We start from the raw sequence: 23466 nt of genomic DNA on the forward strand, positions 1-23466 counted from the left end.
CAAATCCCGGATCTCCCGCAAGACTGAAACCACAGCTGATCTCTGATCGGTACCTTTGTTTCACAGGCGCCCAAGCTCTTGACAATCAGTTTCCAACCAAACCTTCTGAACACCTGTACGTTGCGCCAGGGCCAGGCCATCCCGGCAAAAATATAAAATAGTACTGTCACATATTAAAAAAACATATCTGAAGACAATATTTTTTTTCTCTTTCCGGTGGGGTCAACGTCCTTATTTGTGTTGGCAAAGACCCGTGTACTCTCACGAGAAACACCTCTTGACAATGCTATATATAACTGGCCATGAGAGAAAACTGGTTTAGGGAGATAAACACCAATATTTGGTATGGTCTAACCTTGGGCTTTATTTATTATCATTGCGAAACTCAATCTTGTCGGGAGCTCCTTTCGCTTAAACTTGAATTGCAATGAAAGGTCTTCGGAGAGGGACATGGGAATCCTGGGTACGAATACTCTGGTTCCTGCATGCTGCCCATTAACTATTTCAGCATCAATTGTATTGTTATGAATCCTCTAATGACCAACCTAGTGTCGTTGCAAAGACCGTTGTGAGGATCAAGATTACGCAGTAGGATAATAGGGCAGTCTTTTTTTACCTTAAGTTCATGAGGCGGCAACCCATTAGGTGTAATAGAATTTAGAAAATCAAGACGGTAATTATTCCTTGTAGCATCATCCGCTGAGTCAAAGCTATAGTATACCTTCTCATTTCCAAGAAACCTCTCGATCATTATTGCGTTCACTGCATCAACATGCTCATTTGTAGTTGAAAGAATCGCACGTTCCCGCATATAATCTGCAGAGGTGCAATTTGCCTCGAGTTTGGGAAACACCTGTCTAATAAGGTTGGCAATTGAATTATCTCTTGAACTTATTTTATTTGCATTCTTAGTGGAATCTTGGCTCCATTCCACGATAATATCATCAGGCAATTGAACATAATCATCACCAAATGTTTTTTAGTTCCGTTCTCAATTCTTAACAGATACTCCGCGAACCAAATATCATTTTGAGCTCGCATGTTTTGGGTGAGCCGAATCCTTTGTACATTGTCCCATATATATGACTTCAGTAAAGTAGCATCCGTGATATGTGCTCTTGTTCCTCGTACCACAACGGGAAGAACTTGCCTGAAGTCACCTTCGAACAACATGACCTTACCACCAAAAGGTTGATTGCAACCCATTATATATTGTAATGTTCTATCGAGTGTTTCTACTGCTTGTCTCTTTGTCATGGCTACTTCATCACACATTACCAAGGCAGCCCTATGAAGCAATTCTACAGTACCACCCTGCTTGGTAAAGCTGCACATAGTGTTATTATCTAGCTTGATGGGAATCTTGAAGCAGGAGTGTGCAGTACGTCCATCGGGCATGATACTTGCAGCAATACCAGATGTGGTTGGAGCAATTGCTATAAGATTTATGGAGCACACCTTTGCAAGCAAAGCTTTATACAGATATGTCTTGCCGGTTCCTCTTGGTCCATCAACAAAAAATACCTGGCCAACTTTCTTATTCACATGATTCATAATCAAATCGAACTCAGCTCTCTGCTCAACATTCAGTGTTTGTATCATTTTTAGATGTTCTTCTTCATATCCAATATTCAATTCTTCTATAAGCTCTCTATAATGGTCTCTTGACATCTCATCTAATCAAATAAAGTGTTAGGGGTCATGTCAAAATGATGAATAAGAAGCATTAATTTTTTTTTATAATGTTTAGTGACATATCAAATTGGCGTTTGTGATGTTAAGGTAAATACAATGTTTATGAATGAAAAAAAAAGCTTTTGGGATTTTTTATATTTATCAATTACCTGAGGCATCTAGCTCAGGGAGTCCATAGTTTGTAATGTCTCTACCCATATCTTTAACATATATAGATATATCTCTAAGCACCATTTGTTCAACCATTTTGGAGTTGCCATTTGAGCGACGATAATTGTCAGACATTGAATCAATATGTTTGTCACATAGTGCTCGGACGTTATTACACTCGTAGAAAAGTATGATAGTTGCAAATAGCCTCCTCACAGCACAAGGCATCTTAAATTGTGCAGATTCAGTGAGGCAATCATCAAGGCTCTTATCAGTTTCCACATAGCCCAAGGCCTCACAAGCATCTCTAAATGTTGCATATGTAGTTCCATGTCGACTTCTAAGATGCTCGAATGAAGTTGCACCACTCACATGGTTTAGAAGCACACGGAGATAGTATCGCTCACCTTCAGCAAGATGGGCATACACCAGTCTTCCAATCTGACAACCTTTTTCTCTTGGCTTCCAAAACTTTTTTTGACTTTATTCAAGTGAAGTGCTCAGGGAACTCTCAATAGAAATACTTTTGTGCATCAGGATTATACATGTTTGTGCTGAAATACTCTGTAAGCATGGACCTCTGAGAATTAGGATTTTGCACAACATTGTTCAGATCATCCCTAGCTTTGTAGGCAACCATATGTTTTCCTGGAAGGTGAACTTGCATTTGTAACACAGAAGGTGACATATCATACAAAGAAAACCCGTATAATCTATAGATTGCCTCTATAGCTGTTATACACCTTCCATCTCTATACTGCTTAATATCATTAATAACAAGTGGTTGCCCATCCATATTTGCCCGAGCTTGATCTATGGAAACGAAAACACGGTCATGGCCCTTAAAGACATACTTGTATAGATACTTGGTACACTTTATGCTGTTGCAAACCTCTACATTAATATGACAATTATACCTCATTAGAAGGATTAGATTGTACGGCACAACCCATATGTTGTCCAACCATTCCCTTCTCATTTTCACTTTTTGTCCATCATCTCTCCTTCTATAAATAGGATATGAGTTTTTTCCTTGCTGGGTGGTTTCACAAAAGTCATGGGGATAATGAAAGTGACAATTACCATCTATCATACATGGGCACTTACAGTTGAGGACGCCACATGGCCCATGCATCATATGTTTGCACACAAGTCTATGCAATTCTGGATATTTCTTCTGATTAGGAAGCTCTGTTGATATGTACTTGTCATAATCATCGGGAGTACGTACCTTGCTCTCGTCTTGCATAACCAAAAGGAAGCGTTCATGTGGTAATCTCCTTTTCTAAAACTCAGTGACATGTGCCCATGCAGTGTCCCTGCCCAAATGATGCCTTTTAAGAAGGAAATCTTCGAGGTCTTGTAGTTTTGCTCTATAAACCCTTGCCACTATATCTGGACGATCTCTATCTCATTCCAATATGGGTTGGATGTCATTGTCACAAAAAAAAAATCTTGCTTTCCATATCAAGTAATCGAAGCCATGGCATCCATATATCTTGAGTGGACATCATGATCACTTCCTAGAAAATCTTTTTATAGTATAATTCTACGACCAGTTTGTGACGCACGGGTTTCTCCAGCAGCGAGAATGTCTAGAAGGCCTTGGTGAATATGTGTTAAAAGATTATTAGTATTTCCTTGGGTTTGAAAATAGAAAATCAACTTTTAAACTCAAATACATTTAACCTGGTATAGATCAGCACGAATTAGATCTTGATGCGCCGGTTTTGAGTACTAGTCTAACCGCATTGACTCCACCTTCACATAGCTATCAACGACCCATTGCTGGAAAAGCCTCCCACCATGAAACATGACATTAAATTCTCCCTCATGAATTTGTAGCTTGAAACATAGATATTCCCTAGCGCTGACATATTGTCGTGACTCCGTAATTTCTGTTCATAAGAACAAATAGATTAAATTCCATTTTGTTTTGAGCTTTTTGAATTGCTAAAAAAATATTATACCCTGTCCATCAGTTACATCTTCATTGTCATTTATATTCTTGTCCTTTGGAAGAGTTCCTACTAAAAAGTAACATTATCAAGTTGAGAACAAATAAATATGCTTTAAATACAAAATAATTTGCAAAGAAAAAACCTTGTTCTTTATGTACATTCTTCTCTGAGATATCATTGAGGTCAACAAGTGTTGGGCCTGTAGAAAAGTAAGAATTTTTGTGAGTGGTTGTTAACGAGATTTTGAGGGTAAAAATTGTGTATGCAAATAACAGATAAAGTCACCTTTTAGTATACGTTTAGTATATTTCCACTTTGGTTTTGATGGAGGTGAGTCTTGATATAAAATCTTCTTATCCTCCCAACTAGTTTCACCATTAGGGTTGAACATAGGGTATGCTAATAGATCATAGCATCCATAGTACGGCCTTATATAATAAGGTTGATTTTCTTTATTGTAAATGACTATGCTTCGCTCAAACCTTTGTTGTGGGTCATTTCCATCAAACCATATAGCAGCAACTTGTTCCATTGCAGGTGCATTATATCTTCTCTGGTCAACAGAAATACTTGTATTTAGCGCAATATTGTAGCTATCCAAGTTGGAAAGAGTGCCAAGACTCTTAAATACTTGAACATATGGATTGTCTCGCATGATGTTCAATATAGGGCAGATCACATGAGTGTCAAGGTGTGGAGACCTTTTGATCCTATGACGCATAGTCTCATCTGTGTCATAAAAGTATAATTGCATATGGCATGGTCCCCGTTTATCAGGTACAAGTTGATCCAACTTGTGATATATTTGGCCATGAGCTTTAAATGTATAAATGCTAGTACCTTTCGCTGTTGCCAAACTACGATCAATGGAAACCCCATACTGGTGAAAGAAATGTGTGAATTGAAGTAACGAATGTTCCTTCTGAAATACTTTGCATCCCTATCAGTTTGACTTGTGAACAATCGATGGAGCTCATTTGGCACCTTTGGTATAAATATACTAACACGTCCGTTCTGACAACAAAATGCAGGACCTTCACCTTCAAATCTCTTTGCACGACAATAAAAACAATTCTGCACTTTTTTCAATACATGATGGGTCTTTGGAAGATCCGCATACACAAACTCATAAGGATCATGACCATTCATTTTTGTCATGGGTTCTTGTTGGGTATCGATAGTAGGGATACCCAAAGCAAGAAAGTTAGCGCCCATGCTGACTTCCCCAGATAGAGCAAGACATATTAAAGAGGTCTCGCCCGACCCCTTGGACGCGGTTTCTGTCTCGTCCGACCCCAAGGACGCGGTTTCCATCTTGCCCGACCTCGAGGCCGCGGGGGTCTCGCCCAAGGCCGCGGGATCCGTCTTGCCCGACCCCTTGGGAGCGGGCTCCATCTCGCCCGACCCCAAGGACGCGGTTTCTGTCTCGCCTGACTTCGAGGCCGCGGGGGTCTCGCCCAAGGCCATGGGCTCCATCTCGCCCGACCCCTTGGATTCGTGCTCCGTCTCGCCCGACCCCAAGGCCGCGGGCTTCGTCTCGCCCGACGGGGACCCATACCGCCGCCAACCACTCTGGGTCCAAACATATGGGCCTAGGTCAAAACTCTGACACTAGGGAAGAGACTGACACGCCTCGATATAACCCATGGCCATGATGGGCCATACTTGAGGATTCACGTTAAGAACAGTGTCGGACGTGTCGGTGCTATTCTACCTAACCCTCATACGAACGCTGACAGGCGCGTCAGATCACCACGATGTTCGCTGGGACGGAATGGAACGCCATGACCGGTGGATGACGCCTGCGCATGGCGCTAGTGACAAATAGGGCCACGGCGTGGAGCTATCACTGTTGACATCTGCAGGATCAGCGGGACCCGCATGAAGGAGAAGAAGGACCCAGCGATCCTAGAAGCCTTCTTCTCTCTCGTTCTTCTCCTTTTCCTCCACTGTAACCCACGCTTTTCCTTCGCTTATAAAAAGGAAAGCAGGGTGTCCCAGGAGAGGGGGACCAAACCATGAGATAAAAACACAAGACTATGACACGAACACACGGCTGAGCAACGATCGAGCTCTCAGCACCTGTTCACTCCTTCCGTCAGAGACTTGAGATCCTTTCCCTCTCTCGCCTGTTTGTAACCCCTACTGCAAACCAAGTGCTGGTAACACGAGCAGTATCAAACTGGACGTAGGGACGTTCCGCCCGAACCAGTATAGACCCTTGTGTCCTCCGAGCACACCATCCGAGCCAGACGCGCAAATACAAATTTACTTATCGGTGGTCCGAAAACACTGACAGTTCTATAGAATACTCGTATTGAAAATCTGCATGATGAAGCATTATTCATTTATCATGGAAATTCATCTTTGATGAAGTATTACTTGTCTATCATGGATTGCAAAAGAGATTACCTCTATCGTGAAACACTCTAGCTTCATCATCCTCATAAGTGTTTGATAGATCTTCTTCAGGGTTATGTTGATCTAAATCATTTTCTGTTGCAAAAAGTTATTTACAATAAAAAATATTGATAATGAAAATTTAATGTGTTTTTTACCTTCTATTACATGCATTGGATCTTCTGGTTCCCAAATACTAGAATCATAGTCTTCAATAGCATTGCCAACTTGCGCTGTTAAATTTTATATCTATAATGTTAAGTGAACCAACACAATAGATAGCTTATGAACTTGGTGGAAATAAACATACCACTTGATGCCAATTTTTTAGAATGGCTAAACTTTGCACAATAGTTACGCTGATATTTTCGATTTCTAGCCCGTCTTTCGGCCTCTTTATCATTAAAGAGCACACCAGCATGTTTTGTTTGACGTTGCCTCTTATATTTTACTGGATTAATATTCTTCAAGTACTCATTATGTGCTTTTCTATGTCATCACGTGTAAACCAGTATGTTCAACATCTATAACATATAATAGTAATGTAGTAACATTATTTATAATTAAACCTTGTTGCTTTGATGTGTGTGGATCAGGCTGTTCTTTTTGGTTATCATCAGCTTTTGCCGGTAACCTTGCACGGTACTTGAATTGATATTCTCGGTTTCTAGCCCGTCTTTTATCATCCTTTTCACAAGTCATTACATCAGTAGAATCTAGATTCTCTAGATTATTCATCATTGGAGTTTTTTCTGTGGCCTCACCTGTAAATATGTAAAGATCAAAGATTAAAATTTAAAACAAGTATGTTCGGTATATATAACATATAAATAGTATTGTAGTAACATTGCTTATTATCAAACCTGGTTGCTTTGCTATTATAGTGCTTGCATCAGGCTATTTTTTTTATTATACCATCAACCTTGGCCTGTAGCCTTGCAAGGTAATTACGCTGATATTCTTGATTTCTAGCCCGTCTTTCATCATCTTTATCACAAGTCTTTAAATTAGTAGTTTGTGCTTCAAATTTCCTTTTAGCCGATGACATATCGCCATGTGGTTTTGTGGGCAGATTACCATCTGATCTCGTGGTCGAAGTCATAATAATATTTAGGTTGGAGCACTGCAATCAAGGAATATAAAACTCTTAAAGTTACTGTCTTGACATTATGTTTACAGGTCAAATAGACACAAATGGACACTGTATTGAAGAAAGAAATATGCCGTGCGACAGGTGATAAACAGGTGCGGTGTCAAATATCTTCAATAAAATCCCATTGGCACGATTCTCCAAACGAATTTCCAATTTAAATTCTTCTGCACATGCAAGGAATTATGGGTTGCTTAAGTTTCAGGCGCCTGTTGCTCTCGCCTGCTGCAGACGGTGCGGTGGACGGCTGTGCGTGCTTCTACAGGCTAGCGTCGCCGTGGTGGCCTCCTGCAATGCAGTTGTTCGGGCACAGGCAAGAGTGCTAGCTATGAAGTGTGAACTTGTCGTCAAGGATTACCTATCGGTAGAGTTTCTGCAGGCGAAGACGCGGATGGAGGACACTGGACACGTCGAGGATGCTTGCCATGGACTCTCGCCTGTGGACGTCCTGGAGGAGACGGGGCCACCGGCGCCTATCCTCCGTATGACACTATGTTCAAGTGCACCTGTGACCTGAGTATAGATATATCAAAAGTCAGAAAAAATTGAATCCTTCAATAAATACAGTGCTAATAATTATGTGGCCAGTTCCCTTCTTTTAATGTTTAATGAAATATGTGATTGCAGGTATCAAGAAAAATAACAATTGAGTGACAAAGCATCAATCATCATACCTGCGTCTCAATGTTGTCCACCATCTCACCTTGGGCTTCAACCAATACAGCCAAGTCGAGGAAGATCTGCATTAAGGAGAATTTAATACGAGGAACAAGTGTGGAGTCCTAGAAACCTGAATCTTGGGAGATTGACAATTCATTACCTGCTGCAGATCAAGAAGCTTCCTCTCGATCTCTTTCACCGTGTCATGGCGCTCCTGGATCTCCTGCAGTGTGTCCAGTACCTGCAAATGCGAGAAATTCACCATCCAGCTTTGTCAGCATCCAGGCTGAAATTCTTGCAGTTATATAGGCTGAAAGAATTAGTACCCTTCCTCGCCCTTGCTCCTGAATTGCTCTACGAAAGATTTGCTCGCCGCGCCTATACGGCCTATCCACGCCGCGCGGGAGAGCAGTCCTCCGGGAAGAACGTGATCTTCTCGGCGCGACAAGGGAGGACGCGAAACTTGCAGGCGGCGCGGGGAAGACGAGTGCACTACGCGCGGGATCCTCCAGGACGTGGAAGAACGTGATCTTCTCGGCGCGCGGGAAGAAGACTCCACGACGCGCGGGATCCTCCGGAACAGCGTGATCTTCTCGGCGCGACGCGGGAGAATATGGGGCAGCGCTACGGGAGCGGGCGTTTACTTGGTGAAAGGGAAAAAAAACCGCGAGGCGGCGCGGGAAAGCGATGTGGACGTCCTGGAGGAGACGGTGCCGCCGGCGCCTATACGGCCTATCCTCCGTATGACACTACGGCAGCGGGATGCGACGTTTCACGGTGGAAAGAGCGTGGCGCGAATCTAAGGCGGGTATAGCGGGCGGGTAAGAGCCGCTGTCGGTGAAAAAAAAACAGAAATGACGTGTGTTTTAGTAATAAAAAACACATAGATTTTAGCCCACCGGATTATTGCCTTGCTTCTGCTGCTGCTGCTGCTCATCCCTCTGTTGCATTTCTTTACAGCGCCATTACGCCGGTGTGTGTCGTGTTGTGTCCTCCTCGCCGTAGCTGGCACATAGGAGAGACCGTCACCGGCGAATGACGAATGGAAAGGCAATGAAACCAACCCTCTGTATTTTATCCTTCCATAGAAAAAAAAATATTTTCTATGATATGTAATTTGTGATATATGAATCTGTGATTTTATAATTATTTGAAGGTAGAAGAAGGCTAGAGGTAAAAAAAAGATGAAGGCTGTTGGATCTTAATCATATGATGCAAAAAAATTCATGTGTTGAAATTATATAAAACACATGGTTATGCACTAGACAAACTAAAAAAACCACGTCGAGGCAGAAACACGAACTTGCGTGTAAGATCTTACACGTAAGATCTTTCTGTGGGCCCACTCTCAGGTTAACACTAACCATTAGATCTGAAGAAATTAAGACATCAACGGTTTAGACATCATGTGGGTACAAAATTTTTTGGGTGAAAAATATTTTCAATTCCTTCACTCCTTTATAATATAGATAGATATATAGATTTTACTATATATTAGGCATAATGCATAATGCATATCTAGATGTATAGAAAACTATGTATCTACGAAAGCCAAAATGACTTCCAATTTGAAATGGAGAGAGTATATTCTATCGAGCTATGGAGAGTAACGGAACAAAAGATTCTTATACCATACTAACTTTCTCACACAGCACCACGTCTCCAAACTGAGTAAGGGATAACAAAATGTTCTAGTGACTAACAATTCAGTAAGTAAAAAAGAAAAATAAGAGGCAAGGCAGTCCTGCTTGATGTGTGTAATATCAAGCATTAAGGAGCACAAGTAATTACAAAATGGATCCGCATATGCAGATGAGTAACATAACACAAGCGGACGAAGGTAGCCCGATGGTCACCGCAGCAACCTAATCATCAATCAAAAAGATGAAGATGAGTTTGAAATGTCTGAATCTCTGGCTGTCTCAGGCACTCCTTTGTTGGCACTGCCAGATGAACTGGTGACAACAGTCTCCTCAGGGTCAACATCAGGCCATGTCGTAACCTCAGCAAATGAGAACTGGCTGACAGCACCAAAGTATGATGCGACTCGCATCACACAGCTTTGGGAGAGCATGCTCTCAGCATCAACAGACTCAGGCAGAGGAGGCATGCAGGTCGGAAGGAACTCTGCCTTATGGTTTGTTGGTTTGAACAGGGAATGGGTTGCTCGGCAGAAGATGAACCTGCAGAAACAGTCGAACTAAACTTTCAGCCAATAAAATAGTTGGACTGTATCAAATATATGTGTATCAGGGCCTCATCTATGGAGCAGACTGGAAGATACAATTAGTAGAATTTTGGAAGGCCAGTTCAACATATTGCATTCCTGCAGATGTGAACTAATTAATAACCTACTCCTTCCGTTCTAAATTGTACTCCCTCCATGTCCCTAAAGAAAGTCGTTTTGGACATTGACACGGTCTCCAAAAAGACTTTGACCACTACTTTTTGCTTTAAAATATTTATAGAATATAGTCAATATATACTTTTATAAAACTACATTTCGAGATGAATCTATTTACATCACTTTCATATTTTCAAACTCAACTCAAAAGAATTTATTTATAGTCAAAACTTAAAATATTTGACTTAAGACAACCTCAAAACGACTTTCTTTAAGAACATGGAGTAGTCGCTTTAGTTTTGTCCCAAGCCAAATTAACTTTCATCAAGTTTATAGAGAAGTACATTAACATCTACAATACCAAATAAATGCACTATCAAGATATACTTCAGGTTGGATTTACTAAATTGATTTTGTAGATGTAGGTGTACTTTTCTATAAACTTTGCAAAAATTAGAGAACTTTGACTGAATAGGACAAAACTAAAACGATCTACATTTTGGAACAGAGGGAGTAACAAGAAACCACTTACAAGCGAGCACAGTATAGTGATGTTCATAAAGCAAAGGCAGCCCAAAATCAATCATTCATAGTTCCAGACAAAAAGGACTACTTTTGACAGAGTAGAGATTCATGACAAGATTTGACAAGTTCACCTGAGAAGTAGCCTTCTTAGGAGTGGGTCGCCTAAAACTTCAACCCAAACAGGATGAAGTGAAGACGATGAAACTAAAGTCGTGGCCCATTCATTTAGGGACAATAACAATAACTCCTCAGCTTTGTTATATGCATCCTACAAAACTCATGTCAAGGCTTTAAATATACTCTAATGTCTGAAGAAATTCATTAAAAATATGGTTACCCTGTCGATATCTGTCCCGTTGTTGCCAATCAGAAGGCAGAAAGCTTGCAATGGAGCTGTGAGGAACATAGTAAATTGGCTACCACTGTGCCGAGTAGAATCACCACTGAATCCCGCAGCTGAAGATCGAGAACTTGGTGAAAGTAGCATGGCAGCAGTCTCCCCCCTTTCAGTACCATGAATAGACTGCAGTTATAAAGGAACGTTATGTTTGACAGTAGATGCGAGATAGTCAAGACTATAGGAAAATAAAACAAATAGTCCAGATATCTCAATACGCAGAAAGAAATTGAATGAACAAAATTACACAAAGCACAAGGTACCACCGCAAAATAAGGGCACAGAAGAAACTGTCCTGTCAAGATGGAAATACGAACCACAGGTCACATTTGAACTAAGCTTTTAAGATAGACGAACAGATTCAAAAACTTCAAAACTGAACAAAATACAAAAAAAAAATTGCCACATAATATGGCTTATTTGCATATGACAAGTGTACTTGTGCTTTGCCTAAAAACTACACAATTCAGTACAAAGCATTAGACAGTGAATACCAGCGACCAGCCCTTTAGTCCCAAGCAAAGTTGAGGTAGGCCAGAAAAGAAAAGGAAAAGATCACCAACCCTCGTTGTCCAGATAGTGGTTGCTCGGAGGGAAAAAAGATCAAACCTGCCTTGAAAGCATAGCTGGTGCTACTGTCAATCACCAAAAATAAGGGTCGTCTTGTAAATGGGATTAGATCACCAGGGTATATGCAATTTGAACCTAGATATTTCAGATATGGCAGAAACAATACTCTTATTGAAAAGGAGATCAAAAGGCAACTTATAATAAAAATGAAAAGACAATACCTTCAGTTTCACGGCAGCCTAACCATAGACAAGGTTCTTTGTTTTCCTTTGAACTAGCATGACTAGCACTGGATATGTCAAACTTATTAAAGTTGCTCAAAACTTTTTCACCAGTATCAGGACAAAATCCAGAAGTTCCGATCTCCCCTGAAAGATTTTTTAATATTAACTGAAATGTCCTTGACATACACAGAAATGTTACAACATTGAAGCAAACAACCCTGGGGCACTAACCTGTAGCTGAAAGATATATTAACATGATACCATTTGAAGGAAGCTCCTCGCATTTTGTGGCGAGGACCTGGATTTAAACAAACACATTTTAGAAAAAATATTTTATATGATTAAATGGACAAATAATAACAGCTGCATATAACTATTTTCTCTTGAAATTTTGAAACCATGGGTAGAGTTGAATTAGTATTGCTAAGCAAAATCGCAAACACAGACCAACTTAAGTTCCATGTTCAAGCTTCTGTGTTATCACACTTTCTAAGAAAATTTGCAGCCACTCATGCCATGAACTAATGGGTGCACAAATGGTGGACCAGAAAAGTGGAGTTACGCAGTGTCCCTTAGCATCATGCTTCCTTGTCAGATAATTCAGATCACTAAGTTCGTACGATAAATTGCAGATCCCTGCAGTTTTAACCCTCCAACTAACCAATTGCATATTTACAAGCAACACAGATTAACTGTTACACAGGTTACACTAGATTGACGCACAAACACATACTGTGATAGTATTCTCAGGACTAACAAATTGCATATACCACAGAGCTTCCAAATATGGTAGTGATCATAGTAGTTTTCTTTTACTCAGATGCAAGATATGTGCACTAGTGGATACAGATTAATTCTAGAAAAATAGGAGAAAGGCAATGCCAAATGAGAAACAAAAACTGAAAGATGAACTTACCGTTAGGAAATGTGTCACTGAAGGGCGATAGAGAATTGTCTTAAGTGGATTCGGAGGCAGTGCAGCATCTCTTAAATCTTTCAATAGATTGGGTTGATTTTGTCCACTTTCATCATGGGCGCTGTAACCATTGTTTAGCGCAAATGAACCACATGGTTCCCATTCGAGGCACTGAACCATTCTGAATACATCTATGGAGAGGTCTGTAAATTTGACCTGGATGAACCACAGTGAAATTATTTCCTCGGTACTATACTAACTCCCCCCCCCCCCCCCCCCCCCCCCCCCCCCCTCCCCACCCCCCAACCAAAAAATAGAACAATGAAGCACAAGCATAAGTTGATGTATGCAAGGCAGATGTGGAAGCATTACCTCGTTAGGATAGTAGCTGCAAAGTATGGTGTCACTTAAGACGAGACCTCGCTTCTTGACAGTAGGTGGTACAGTACGAAGTGTATCTGGGGGCGGATCGAATGCGTAGCTGTACCTGAGCGGCCTCATGTTCATAAACGGTGAGTCAACTCGCAGGAACCTCGCGATCTCTTGCACGACATGCTTCCACTCCTTGTATTCGGCATCCTGCACAGTGCAGCATGAGATACGAGAGTGAAGATTGAATTAATATGACGATCAGGTCAACTGGATCAATCGAATTTGAGTGTGGAAACTGGAATTGCAGTGGGACGCACCTGGAAGGACTTTTTGGAGTCATCGAGGAGCGTGCGTATGTCCGAGGCGAGGCGCGGGACGGTGTGGGAGCGCCTGGCGAGCAGGAGCGCGACGAGGAGGAACCTGGCGAGGAAGCGGAGGTGCTTAGCTGGGGAGAGGTGGTGGTCGGCGTCCTGGAAGTAGGCGCGGTCGAGGACGGCGTGGTAGAAGACGAACGCCTCGGAGAGGAGCGCGGTGTCGGCGGTGCGCTGGTATTGGGCGTAGTAGAGGTGGGCGATGCGGGCGGCGATCTCGCCGACCTGCCAGCGGCGGAGGCCCGCGTCGAGGAGGCGGTGCCTGTGCTCCTGCTGCATCCGCCAGAGCTGGGTGTAGGCGCGGAAGGCCTTGGCGAACGCGTCGGGCTCCTGGCGGCCGAGAGGGGGCAGGTCCCGCACCCGGGCGAAGCGGCGGTCCGCCTTGTCCAGCAGCGACCAGAACTGCTCGGGAGTCCACCCGCCGCCGCCGCCGCCGCCGGGGCCGCCCTGGCCTTGCTGCTGCGGCGACGCCGCCATGGCGATCCCCTTCCTTCCTTTCTTCCCCTTCCCCTTGTTTCGCCGTCGTCTCGGGGAAGTCGTCGTGACTTGGGATTTCCCTGTCTAGTCCACCAGTCACGGGTGCCTAAGTCCATCCGGGCCCAGCCCAAAGATAGAGAAATGAGATGTGATGGGCTGCATTGGCCCAAACAAAACAATGTACGAGGAAAGCACAGGCTGAGAATTTTATTTATTTATTTTTAGAATGGCTGAGATTCAAGGATTCAGCATGGCTTCTCGACACGTCCCTGTTTCCTTTCAGCAAGCCAAGCATATATCCAACTCCTGTTTTTTTTTAAAAAAAAACATTCTATTTATCAAAAGAAACCAAAAGAAGAAGAAAAGAATACCAACTCCATTGCCAGGTTCAGGTTTGTTGCCCTGCACAGCATGATATGAAATGAAACAGGGGGCCAATACTCGACGATTTCCCAGTCTGCTGGTCCAGTCCATCGAAACTAGATGGAACAGATGAAATTCAAGAACTGTGTGCTGACCACCAAGGAAACAAATCTCAGTTTGTTGAAAATAGTGAGCATAAATTCTCCGAACCCATCTAACTAAAAGGACAGCAGAGTCTGCTAATAACAACACGGCCCTTACCGGAAATGCATCTATGCAGTCCAAGAACTCTTACTAGCAACTCAGCTGTCAAAATATCCTCATCTCTAAAGGTTGCACAGAACTCCTTCTTTCAGGTTTCTGAAAATTTCCCTATGGAACATGGCCATCGTCACAAAAAAAGGGCTAATTAATTGCGTTCTTCTAACTGTCACCATATATTATTTAACTGACACCAAGATCATTGTGTTCTTCTAATAGCCGTTGCTATATTATAGTCAGCATCTCATTTGAGAATGCAAATGCAAGGATGCATTTTGCATTGAACAGCGGATGGGATTAGCACTTGTGAAAATTTTCTTGTCCAACAGCAAGTACATTTATTTATCCAAACTACAAAAGAATTCAGGATTTTACAACTGCGATGCTTAGATAAACTTGAATGGCGCTGTATGCAATGTACACTGAACAAGACAAAATGGCTCGGTATGCAAACCTTGAATGATTATTCGAAAAAATTGGATCCAGTCATGCTGAATACGATGACTTGCATAGCCTAAAAGCAGTGTCTGCAAATTTGCAGCATGAATACCGAAGCACTAGCCCAGGAAACGACAGGTGACAAATTCACTGAACTATGGTAGCAATCCGTGCGCACCACGTCAGTTGTCCGGGGCAGTGGCGAGGAACCTATGGACGGCGTCAATGAGCCCAGCAACGCCGGCAGCACGCTCACTCTTCGGGACGTACCCGCCGGCATGGTCCACGGTGTACTCCCCAATCTCGGCCGCCTCACCGCCGCAGCGCCGCCAGAGCGCCTCCGCGTAGCTCGGGTGCGCGAAGTACGCCTCCGCCTGCACCGCCTCGCCCGACCCGTCGGCCACGACGGTGATCGGGCGCCGCTCGTAGACACCGATGTGGGTGCCCTGCGACAAAATGGGAGGCTGAGATTGGGGGAAAACCAAACCAGTCGACATGGGACAACGAGTCTAATGAGGAGACGGCGCGCTTGCCTCGAAGGCGTCGAGCTCGGCGAGAGCAGCGGGGGATGGGGCGTAGAGCTCGCCGGAGACGACGCGACCGGAGGAGGCGGAGGGAGTGGGGAGGAGGAAGGGGACCGAGTAGGGGCCGATGACGAGGGAGGCCGAGCCGGCCGTAGAGGCGGCTCCGACGAAGGGGGTGGCGGAGGCGACGAGGAGCGGGTGGTTAGGGAACCCGCGCTTCAGTGTGCCGTAGACGAACACCATCGTCGGCGTCGCCTCCGCCATCGTTGCTTCCGGCTTCCGGGATTAGAGCAGACCCAAACCTACCGCCTCTGTGTGGCACGGGCAGTTATCTTAAAGCTAGAATAAACGATCAGTACAAATAATAAGGAATTTATTTTTAAAAAGGTATCAAAGGAACTCAGATAGAAAAATGATCAAAACTGAAGTCATAGCACTCGAAAAGATCTACAACATTTTATTAGTTTATAATCGCCAATGTTGTTCTAGGCCTCAGCCTTCGAACACCGAATGCTCCTCAAGTTCACGAACGGAAGAAAATGGGGTAGCGAAAGGATAATCAACGCAACAACAAACTCATTTCACTTGGAAGAATTAGGTTTTTCATTCCTCCTCCCCCTTACATCATGGATGCGACACTATTTATACTCTGTCGTATCTTTTACATGGACGTGTTTGCCTCTCCAACTACTTCAACCCTAGAGAATATTCCTGTTTGCTGGGGGCCTTCTGGTCCTTATGCACACGGCCTCCTCCGGTTGAAGCTGCCCTCTTGCGGTCGTGTGGTCCCCCCGTGCCGGCATTGGGCCACCCGCACCGGAGAATGGAGACCAGCGCTCCTTTGGTGACGAATCCTTCACCTCCCTTTCGCTCCTACAAGTGAAAAGGAAACTGCTCGAATAGCGTAAGCAATCCATACTACGAGAACTATAAACAGGTGACCTCCTTTCACACTAGACTTGGTTTTAGCTGTCACCTCTTTGTCGATTTTGATGACACGTGACCCCGTCTGCGCGAACATCTTGGTTTGCCCTTTCGCCAATAGAGAAGGGGGTGCGAAAGGGTAAGGCGTCCCCAACAATAATTTTCTATTAAATTTTATTAGAGTCTAGAATTCTGTTTTGAGATTAATGATTTTGAAATTAATATTTTTTATAGTTTTTCAAATAACATCGGATGGAGAAATGACCTAAACCGATGTAATACTCGCAGAGATCTAGTTCAAACTTTTTTCATTTAGGGTCTCAAATGTATTAGTGAATACAAAAGGAATACATCACTTGTTTATATTTACACATAGGAGGTTCTTAAGTGACAAATAAAACATTTTGATTTTTTACACATGCGGTTCTCACCACTGCGTCCAGCACATCACTATTGATGCATCGTTTCTGCCCGCCATGGCCATGTCGAGCCATCTCAGCATTCACGCATCGGACATGAGCCATTGATCCATTTTACTGCATTATTTTGTTGGCAATGATAGTCATCCATACACCGTTACACATAAACACCGAGTTCCAGATTAGGAGATCATGGTTGCTTTGATTCGTTCCCATGACTTATGTACACATTGATACCCGTGTGCCGTGGCTATATATGGGTTCTATTGGGTTGACTGATCATGACGAGTCCTTCCAATCCAAGGTGAGCCGATGTTCCTGTTCGACGACTCGCTCGTTAACCGCCAATCCTGTCAATGGAGACGCCACCACTGAAGACGTCCGTCAGCGCCGTCGACGACTGCAGCGACGCCTTGAGGAGCATCACGGCCTGTCCGGCGATCAAGAGTTGAGAACGACTCGTCAGGTACATGTCTGCGCGCATGCTTGCGAGTTTGAATAGCAGCAGTACTAGTGCATGAGCTAGCGTTCACCTCTTTTGTGCCCAGCTCGACGGTCATCTCCTCCAACGTGGAGCAGTCCTTGACGTCGAACTTCTTGAGCAGCATGACGGCGGAGATGGTGGACATGGGCGCCACGGTGAGGTCGTCCATCACCAGGTACGTCACCACCTCCCTCACGTACCCGCCGGCGCCGAGCCCCGCGGCCTCCTGCGCCTTCGCAAGCGCCAGCTTGCCGTGCGCGTCCCCGGGCGCCAGCCGCATCTCCACGGTCATCGGCTGCCGGCACCCCGGGCACGGCAGGCCCGACACGTCCGTCACGCTCGTCGGGTTCCCGCGGCACGGGTTCATGTACGCGCTGCACCGGAAGTACCGCTGCGGCGGCGGAGGCGCCGGCGCCGGCTGCGCCGAGACCGCGCCGTCGCCGCCGAGCAGCAGCGGGAGCGCGGCGGAGGGCAGCGCCGCGGGGCTGAGCAGCGCGTCACGGTTGGGCGAACCGGAAGCGAAGAACGCGTCGTCCAGCGCCAGCGCGCCCGCGTAGAGCGAGCCCAGGGAGCCCGGCGCGGGCTCGTCATGCTTGGCCAGCGCGCGCGCCGCCAGGCCCGCGGGCACGCGCAGCAGGCCGATCAGGAAGTCCACCGCGTCCTTGCGGGCCTCCGCGTACAGCACGCGCCGCGAACGCCGGTCCACCAGCAGCTTCAGCTGCGGACCGCCAGCGGCCGGCGCCGGCTTCGCGTCTGTAGGTGCCGTCGTGGACGCCATTGCCGCGGCTGGTGCTGGCTTGGTCTGTTTGATGTGGAGAACTGCAGAGCTTCTTTGCTTGTGTTGTACGTGGCCGCGGCCAAGATACTTATACTGTGCACTGTCTCTGTCCGGTTGCCAAACTTGCCGTGGAAGGAGAAGAAAGATGATGCTCCGTATGGACTCTGGAGGTGATCGGAGACGAAGGGAGGCGGCTTGGTATATCTGTCGTTGAAGCATGCTGCTTTCACCTGAGGGTTTGGTAACGTTGCCGTAAGAATCTGGAACAAGGCGTCCTTTACTCCCTCCACGCAGAAGCTGGAGATTAGATAGTACTCCGACCATTTGCAGACTTGCAGTGCAGAGCAAAGAGAGAGAAGAGATCTGACTATTTGTCAGCTGGATTTGATTACCCGCATGAACAAATAGTGTGCCAATTTATCATTTGACACATCTAGATCTCATCTGGATGCTAAAAGCACCAGTGAACGAGCAACATGTGAGTCAGCTAGGTCATCGCCTCTCTGAAGTCGACTGCTGTGCAGCTGGCTCACTGGCAGATGGACCGCGGAGGAACTGGCTCAGCAACTCTCAATACACCGGTAGTAAGGCTATCTCCAGCAACGACACCCAAAATACAAGACTCATTCGTCCTTTGGGTAGCGTTACAGACAAAAAGTTCAATACATATTCGACATCTTCTCCAACGACAAGACCCAAAGAGAATCCTTTCTGCAAATGGGTTTTCAGGAGAGAGTATACCCATATTTGGGTTGGGTCTCTCAGGCAACCCAAAATAGGTCTCACGTATAGGTAGTCTGTTGGAGGCTGATTTTGGGTCTCTCGCTACCCATTTTAACTTTGGGTCTTCTTATTGGAGTCAGTCTAAGCAATAAAGAGGACCCGATCAAATTCATCAACATGCATATAAAAAAAACTAACAGGCAGCTGAAGATCAGGCATCGGAATAATTATTATTATCATGGGGTGCCATTAATTAGGATGGTTTGCGTTGAGTTTCAGGAATTTAGTGCGATAGCCATTCGCATGCATGCAGATGAGTAATTTATTGTTGTACACACAGATTTTCTTTTCTCGCCGAAGAAAGGCGGCCCTCCGGTGGCGCGTTGAATGCTCCGAAGAGACCCTACTGTAACAGAACCGCTCAATTTATATAAGATCAGGTATGACTGTCCCTGCTAACACGTTGACACACACATACATTCACTCATATAAACCCGGTAGTCCACCGAGTGTCCCGAAAGACCTCGGTAAATCAACATCACAACCAAGATCGTGTGATTAAGCAAATACACATCACATACACAGGGTTGCAGCAGAAATAATATTACAAATGGGTTCACAATTAAAAGTACCAGTTTGGGTTTCAAAATCGATTAGTGAAAACAACATATCTTTCAAAAGATTACATTACTATATGTTCCAAATACATTGCTAGTATAAGCGACATCATCCGACAAAAGTATATAGATGAGAAGTAACTATAGAATCACCGAGCCACCGGCGGTTAGCCACCATCTTCACAGGCCGAGAACTTCACCTGCAACATGGTGGGATAAACCCTGAGTACGAGAAGGTACTCAGCTAGATTTACCCGTCAAAACCAGAATTAATAGACACCAAGGCCATGCAAGGCTTATGAGGTGGGCTAGCTTGACACAGTTGCATAAAAGAGCTTATGAATATAGTGACCAATTTAAACTTAGCATCAAGTTTATCATCATTTACCTGTCCACTAGATTAGCACCTGTACTAGAGCACTCACTTATTAGGAGCAAACAATATTAACCATAGCAGGTATAATAAGGTTGTCATCATCATATCATCATTTCTGAACCATTATGTTATTTAGTGTATCTACTTTGGAGATAAGCCCGTCAAGTTCTCACTAACCAGGAGAGACGACGACTCGAATCGAATTACAACTCAGCTGAGGGGGTATTCCTAACTCTCACCCTGGCATACTTTGCAAGGGTAGCCGTGGGTCACATTTGGTACAACTCAGGAACCAAATTCGCGGGTTCGATCAGCGCCAGCACTCTCAGGGATTACCCTTCTGCCAGGACGATCAGGACTTTTAAATCACCTGCCCTTGGACTCACGCCTATGGCTCCCTTCCGAGATGTACTTTATACTTATCGACTCCCGACCTGAGGTGAGCTACTCGGCTTCGTGGTCGGTCTCCAGACCCGGCCAACTAAGAGAGAGGCATGCAGTAAGTAAGACAAGCACAAGGTTATATTAATCATGCACAAGCACTTCGCATTGCCTACTTTAAATATCGCATAATTTATCATCCCACGATAGCAAAGAAGACGACAACATCAAGCATGACACAAGTTTCCCAAGATCTTAGGTACTCTAACTCCACCATCATCAAAGATATGAGCCACACTTAGCAATATACAAGCAAACAACTATAATTGGAATCTGTCAATTTCTGGACATGCAAACAACAGCTACAAGATTTAGCTATAACTGGAGTTACACAAATCCAAATGACTTACAAGAAGACATTCTGGAAAGCTTATGAAATTATCTGCATTTTATCTATAACTATCATAGCATGATTCACAAGTTACGTAGGTCGAAATTATACATTTACTGAAACTGGTCTAAACAAGACATAGAGCAATCAATTGTATAACCCAACTTTAAACAATTGTAACTCTTAAACTACTTGGCTAAATGGCACCAAATTTTAACAGCAGCTGGATACATAAATTATCTACAACTTTTGTATAAACAAGTTTCACAACAAAGCACATTGTCATGAAGAACTTTGCTAAGTTCCCAGATCTGTCCATAAACCACATCAGCAAGAAAATAATTATTAACTTATGTTGCAAATTCATAATTGAGCAAAACCAACTTTACCAACATGTCACACATGACTAAAGAACACCAGAAAACCTAGTGTCCATGACCAAATAAATTCTTTTAATGCATTTCTTAATTTATTTTAGATAACAAGGTGACTTAATGAACATATACCAAAAGTATACAATAAATTCTACAAAAATTACAGTGGCTCACGTATCCTCTCAATAGTCTACTGTACAAATTTCACTCCATTTGAATATGTATAGCAACCTCTATGAAAAAGACAAGTTGCTAAAACAAGAAATCATGTGAGAGCGAGATAAACCAATAACTCACTCATACTTCATCCAATACTTATGAAATTTTTACCACACATCAACTATCACATGAGTAGCATGCTACAAAAATTTTACTTTATTTGGAGCCCTATATCTGTAGTTATGGAAAATAACAAATTCACCTAACATTACAACCTTACTGCACAAATCTATTTTTACCGCCAAATATTGAAACTAAAACATGTCATATTATAGATCTAATGCATAGAGAATTTCACAAGGATTCCAAAAAGTCCTCATTTGCTATTTTATGAATTTCCTATGAATTACTATGAATTTCGAAAGATTCAGCAAATTTACTGCAAATGGGTCCTTATCGGCACTATTCATTTGAGTCACAGACTTCGCAAAACGACCCCTGCTCTTCTTTGAATTGCTGTAGGAGGTCCTTGACGCGAACATGAACAGAGAAGGCACTGGAGCTTGTCGATGTCGGCCGGGGGAGGCTTTTCGACGACGGGAGAGTGGTGGGGAAGCACCAGGGGGTCCGTGCGCACCTAGGGGACAGCTCGGCTCGGCCCGAGGTGGCTTGTGGCGGCGCGACCACGGCAGCAAGCGGCGGCGACGGCAGCGGCTCCGACGACTGAGCTGCTCCGATGGTTTTCGTCTCAGCGGAGGTGCGCCGGTCGTAGAGGAGGAAGAGGCGGAGCTATTGGTTCACGTGGTTGGTCATGAGGGGGCTCGGAAGCAGCGGGGACACGGTCGCGGCGAGCTCGGCCAACCGGCCATGGCGGCGGTGCTCTGGCACGCGAGCAGACGCGCGGTCAGAGCGAGAGAGGTGATGGGAAGCGCAGAGGGAGTGAGCGGGAGTGGAGGGGGAGCCTCTGGCGTCCACCAGGGAGAGCGTAGGGCACTGGTACACGCGGCATGGAGGTGGAACGCTGCTCATGCATGGCTGCCACGCACGGCCCACGCATCATCCATTGGGGCATTTCCACGAACACCTAGTGAGCAACGGATTGACCATGGTGGAGCGCAGGTTTGGGCCAGCTATGGGCCGATTTGGTCCATGGGCCCAAAATGAAGTTTGGTCTACACCTGATGCTCTCCAACTTTGCTTAAGGGTTCAGGGTCATTAGGGTTATGGTTTAGTAGATAACATGCTCCAAACTTTGGTTTGTCAGCGTGACGATGGTGATTAGGAAAAACTCAGAATTAACCATCAACACAAAGCCAAACGGGTTCCAACCTTTTGCATGCTCTTCTCCATAATACAACCTTCCACTTTTAATTTTGGACCAACTCAAGTTGCTTAACGAATTTCAGAGAACGCGGAATGCCAATGGCGACGACGATGAATTCCAGACTTAGAAAAATTCTGAGTCTAAAAACAGCCGCTGATTCAATTTTCGAGCCTCTGTTTGACTTAGTTCCAAGTTGATCTGGCTCTTGTTCCAAAAACAAAGTTTGTTCTACTATCCTCAATCTTCAACTTTTATTTAAGGTCAAATCTCGTATCTTGAATATAAACCATTCTTTTACTTTGGTCAAAGCAGCATCTCGTTAACCCTAGAATTAGAGTTTTCGACCAATTGAGGCCTTTTCTTGACATGTGCTCAACACAAACCCTTCATAACTTTTGTTGTAGAGTTCAATTAGAGTCATTTAGGCTAGGTAGCAAGATTTGGTTGATGGCCTATAATTCCTTTCACTTACTAGCGTAATTCAAGCAAGAATGTAACTCATCATTTCATGCGACTTCTTAATTCTGAACTTCATGAAACTTTTCCACGGGTCTAGATGGATGCATGTGGATGTAATGTACATGGAATAAGCATGTTTAGCATTACTCTTGCATAATCTTCACAAGGGTCCATATGTAAGCAAATGTGCGTGGCCCAAGTTTAAGTTGGAGCTCCGTCATGTAGATTTGATCTTGACACCTTCATTACCACTTGACAT

The 23466-nt window shown here is 44.2% G+C and overlaps 4 protein-coding genes across 4 annotated transcripts; all 4 read right to left on the reverse strand.

Annotated features, from left to right (window-relative positions):
• Positions 1–7450: 7450 nt before the first annotated feature.
• Positions 7451–8966, reverse strand: LOC136544289 (uncharacterized). The gene is made up of 6 exons (XM_066536507.1): positions 8916–8966; positions 8343–8765; positions 8177–8257; positions 8031–8096; positions 7715–7869; positions 7451–7644 (listed from the first exon to the last, which is right to left on the reverse strand). The coding sequence occupies exons 1-6, from the start codon at positions 8964–8966 to the stop codon at positions 7623–7625; spliced, it is 798 nt and encodes a 265-aa protein (XP_066392604.1). The 3' UTR covers positions 7451–7622.
• A 657-nt stretch (positions 8967–9623) lies between these two features.
• On the reverse strand, positions 9624–14296 carry LOC136542217 (uncharacterized). The gene is made up of 9 exons (XM_066534555.1): positions 13682–14296; positions 13365–13571; positions 12993–13208; positions 12308–12374; positions 12074–12220; positions 11896–11987; positions 11223–11408; positions 11017–11153; positions 9624–10199 (listed from the first exon to the last, which is right to left on the reverse strand). The coding sequence occupies exons 1-9, from the start codon at positions 14210–14212 to the stop codon at positions 9893–9895; spliced, it is 1890 nt and encodes a 629-aa protein (XP_066390652.1). The 5' UTR covers positions 14213–14296; the 3' UTR covers positions 9624–9892.
• Positions 14297–15205: 909 nt separating this feature from the next.
• On the reverse strand, positions 15206–16123 carry LOC136542219 (putative gamma-glutamylcyclotransferase At3g02910). Its single transcript, XM_066534556.1, has 2 exons — positions 15808–16123; positions 15206–15720 (listed from the first exon to the last, which is right to left on the reverse strand). Exons 1-2 carry the CDS (start codon positions 16060–16062, stop codon positions 15457–15459), a joined length of 519 nt encoding a protein of 172 aa, XP_066390653.1. The 5' UTR covers positions 16063–16123; the 3' UTR covers positions 15206–15456.
• Positions 16124–17258: 1135 nt separating this feature from the next.
• On the reverse strand, positions 17259–18435 carry LOC136546688 (uncharacterized). Its single transcript, XM_066538647.1, has 2 exons — positions 17675–18435; positions 17259–17571 (listed from the first exon to the last, which is right to left on the reverse strand). The coding sequence occupies exons 1-2, from the start codon at positions 18401–18403 to the stop codon at positions 17479–17481; spliced, it is 822 nt and encodes a 273-aa protein (XP_066394744.1). The 5' UTR covers positions 18404–18435; the 3' UTR covers positions 17259–17478.
• Between the last annotated feature and the right edge of the window lie 5031 nt (positions 18436–23466).

Source organism: Miscanthus floridulus, chromosome 3 (assembly GCF_019320115.1).
Source record: "Miscanthus floridulus cultivar M001 chromosome 3, ASM1932011v1, whole genome shotgun sequence".
In the NCBI taxonomy this organism is placed as follows: domain Eukaryota; kingdom Viridiplantae; phylum Streptophyta; class Magnoliopsida; order Poales; family Poaceae; genus Miscanthus; species Miscanthus floridulus.

Excerpts from the sequence above, each read along its gene's own strand:
- LOC136542217 (XM_066534555.1), bottom strand. The coding sequence starts at position 14,212 with ATGGCGGCGTCGCCGCAGCAGCAAGGCCAGGGCGGCCCCGGCGGCGGC. Across the intron at positions 13,572-13,681 it reads ACTCCAAAAAGTCCTTCCAG|GATGCCGAATACAAGGAGTG; the intron begins GTGCGTCCCACT and ends TGCACTGTGCAG. Across the intron at positions 11,988-12,073 it reads AGGCTGCCGTGAAACTGAAG|GTTCAAATTGCATATACCCT; the intron begins GTATTGTCTTTT and ends TGAAATATCTAG.
- LOC136544289 (XM_066536507.1), bottom strand. The coding sequence starts at position 8,966 with ATGCAACAGAGGGATGAGCAGCAGCAGCAGCAGAAGCAAGGCAATAAT. Across the intron at positions 8,097-8,176 it reads AGCTTCTTGATCTGCAGCAG|ATCTTCCTCGACTTGGCTGT; the intron begins GTAATGAATTGT and ends TCCTTAATGCAG. Across the intron at positions 7,645-7,714 it reads TGCAGAAACTCTACCGATAG|GAGGCCACCACGGCGACGCT; the intron begins GTAATCCTTGAC and ends ACTGCATTGCAG.
- LOC136546688 (XM_066538647.1), bottom strand. The coding sequence starts at position 18,403 with ATGGCGTCCACGACGGCACCTACAGACGCGAAGCCGGCGCCGGCCGCT. Across the intron at positions 17,572-17,674 it reads TCGAGCTGGGCACAAAAGAG|GCCGTGATGCTCCTCAAGGC; the intron begins GTGAACGCTAGC and ends ATCGCCGGACAG.
- LOC136542219 (XM_066534556.1), bottom strand. The coding sequence starts at position 16,062 with ATGGCGGAGGCGACGCCGACGATGGTGTTCGTCTACGGCACACTGAAG. Across the intron at positions 15,721-15,807 it reads CCGAGCTCGACGCCTTCGAG|GGCACCCACATCGGTGTCTA; the intron begins GCAAGCGCGCCG and ends ATTTTGTCGCAG.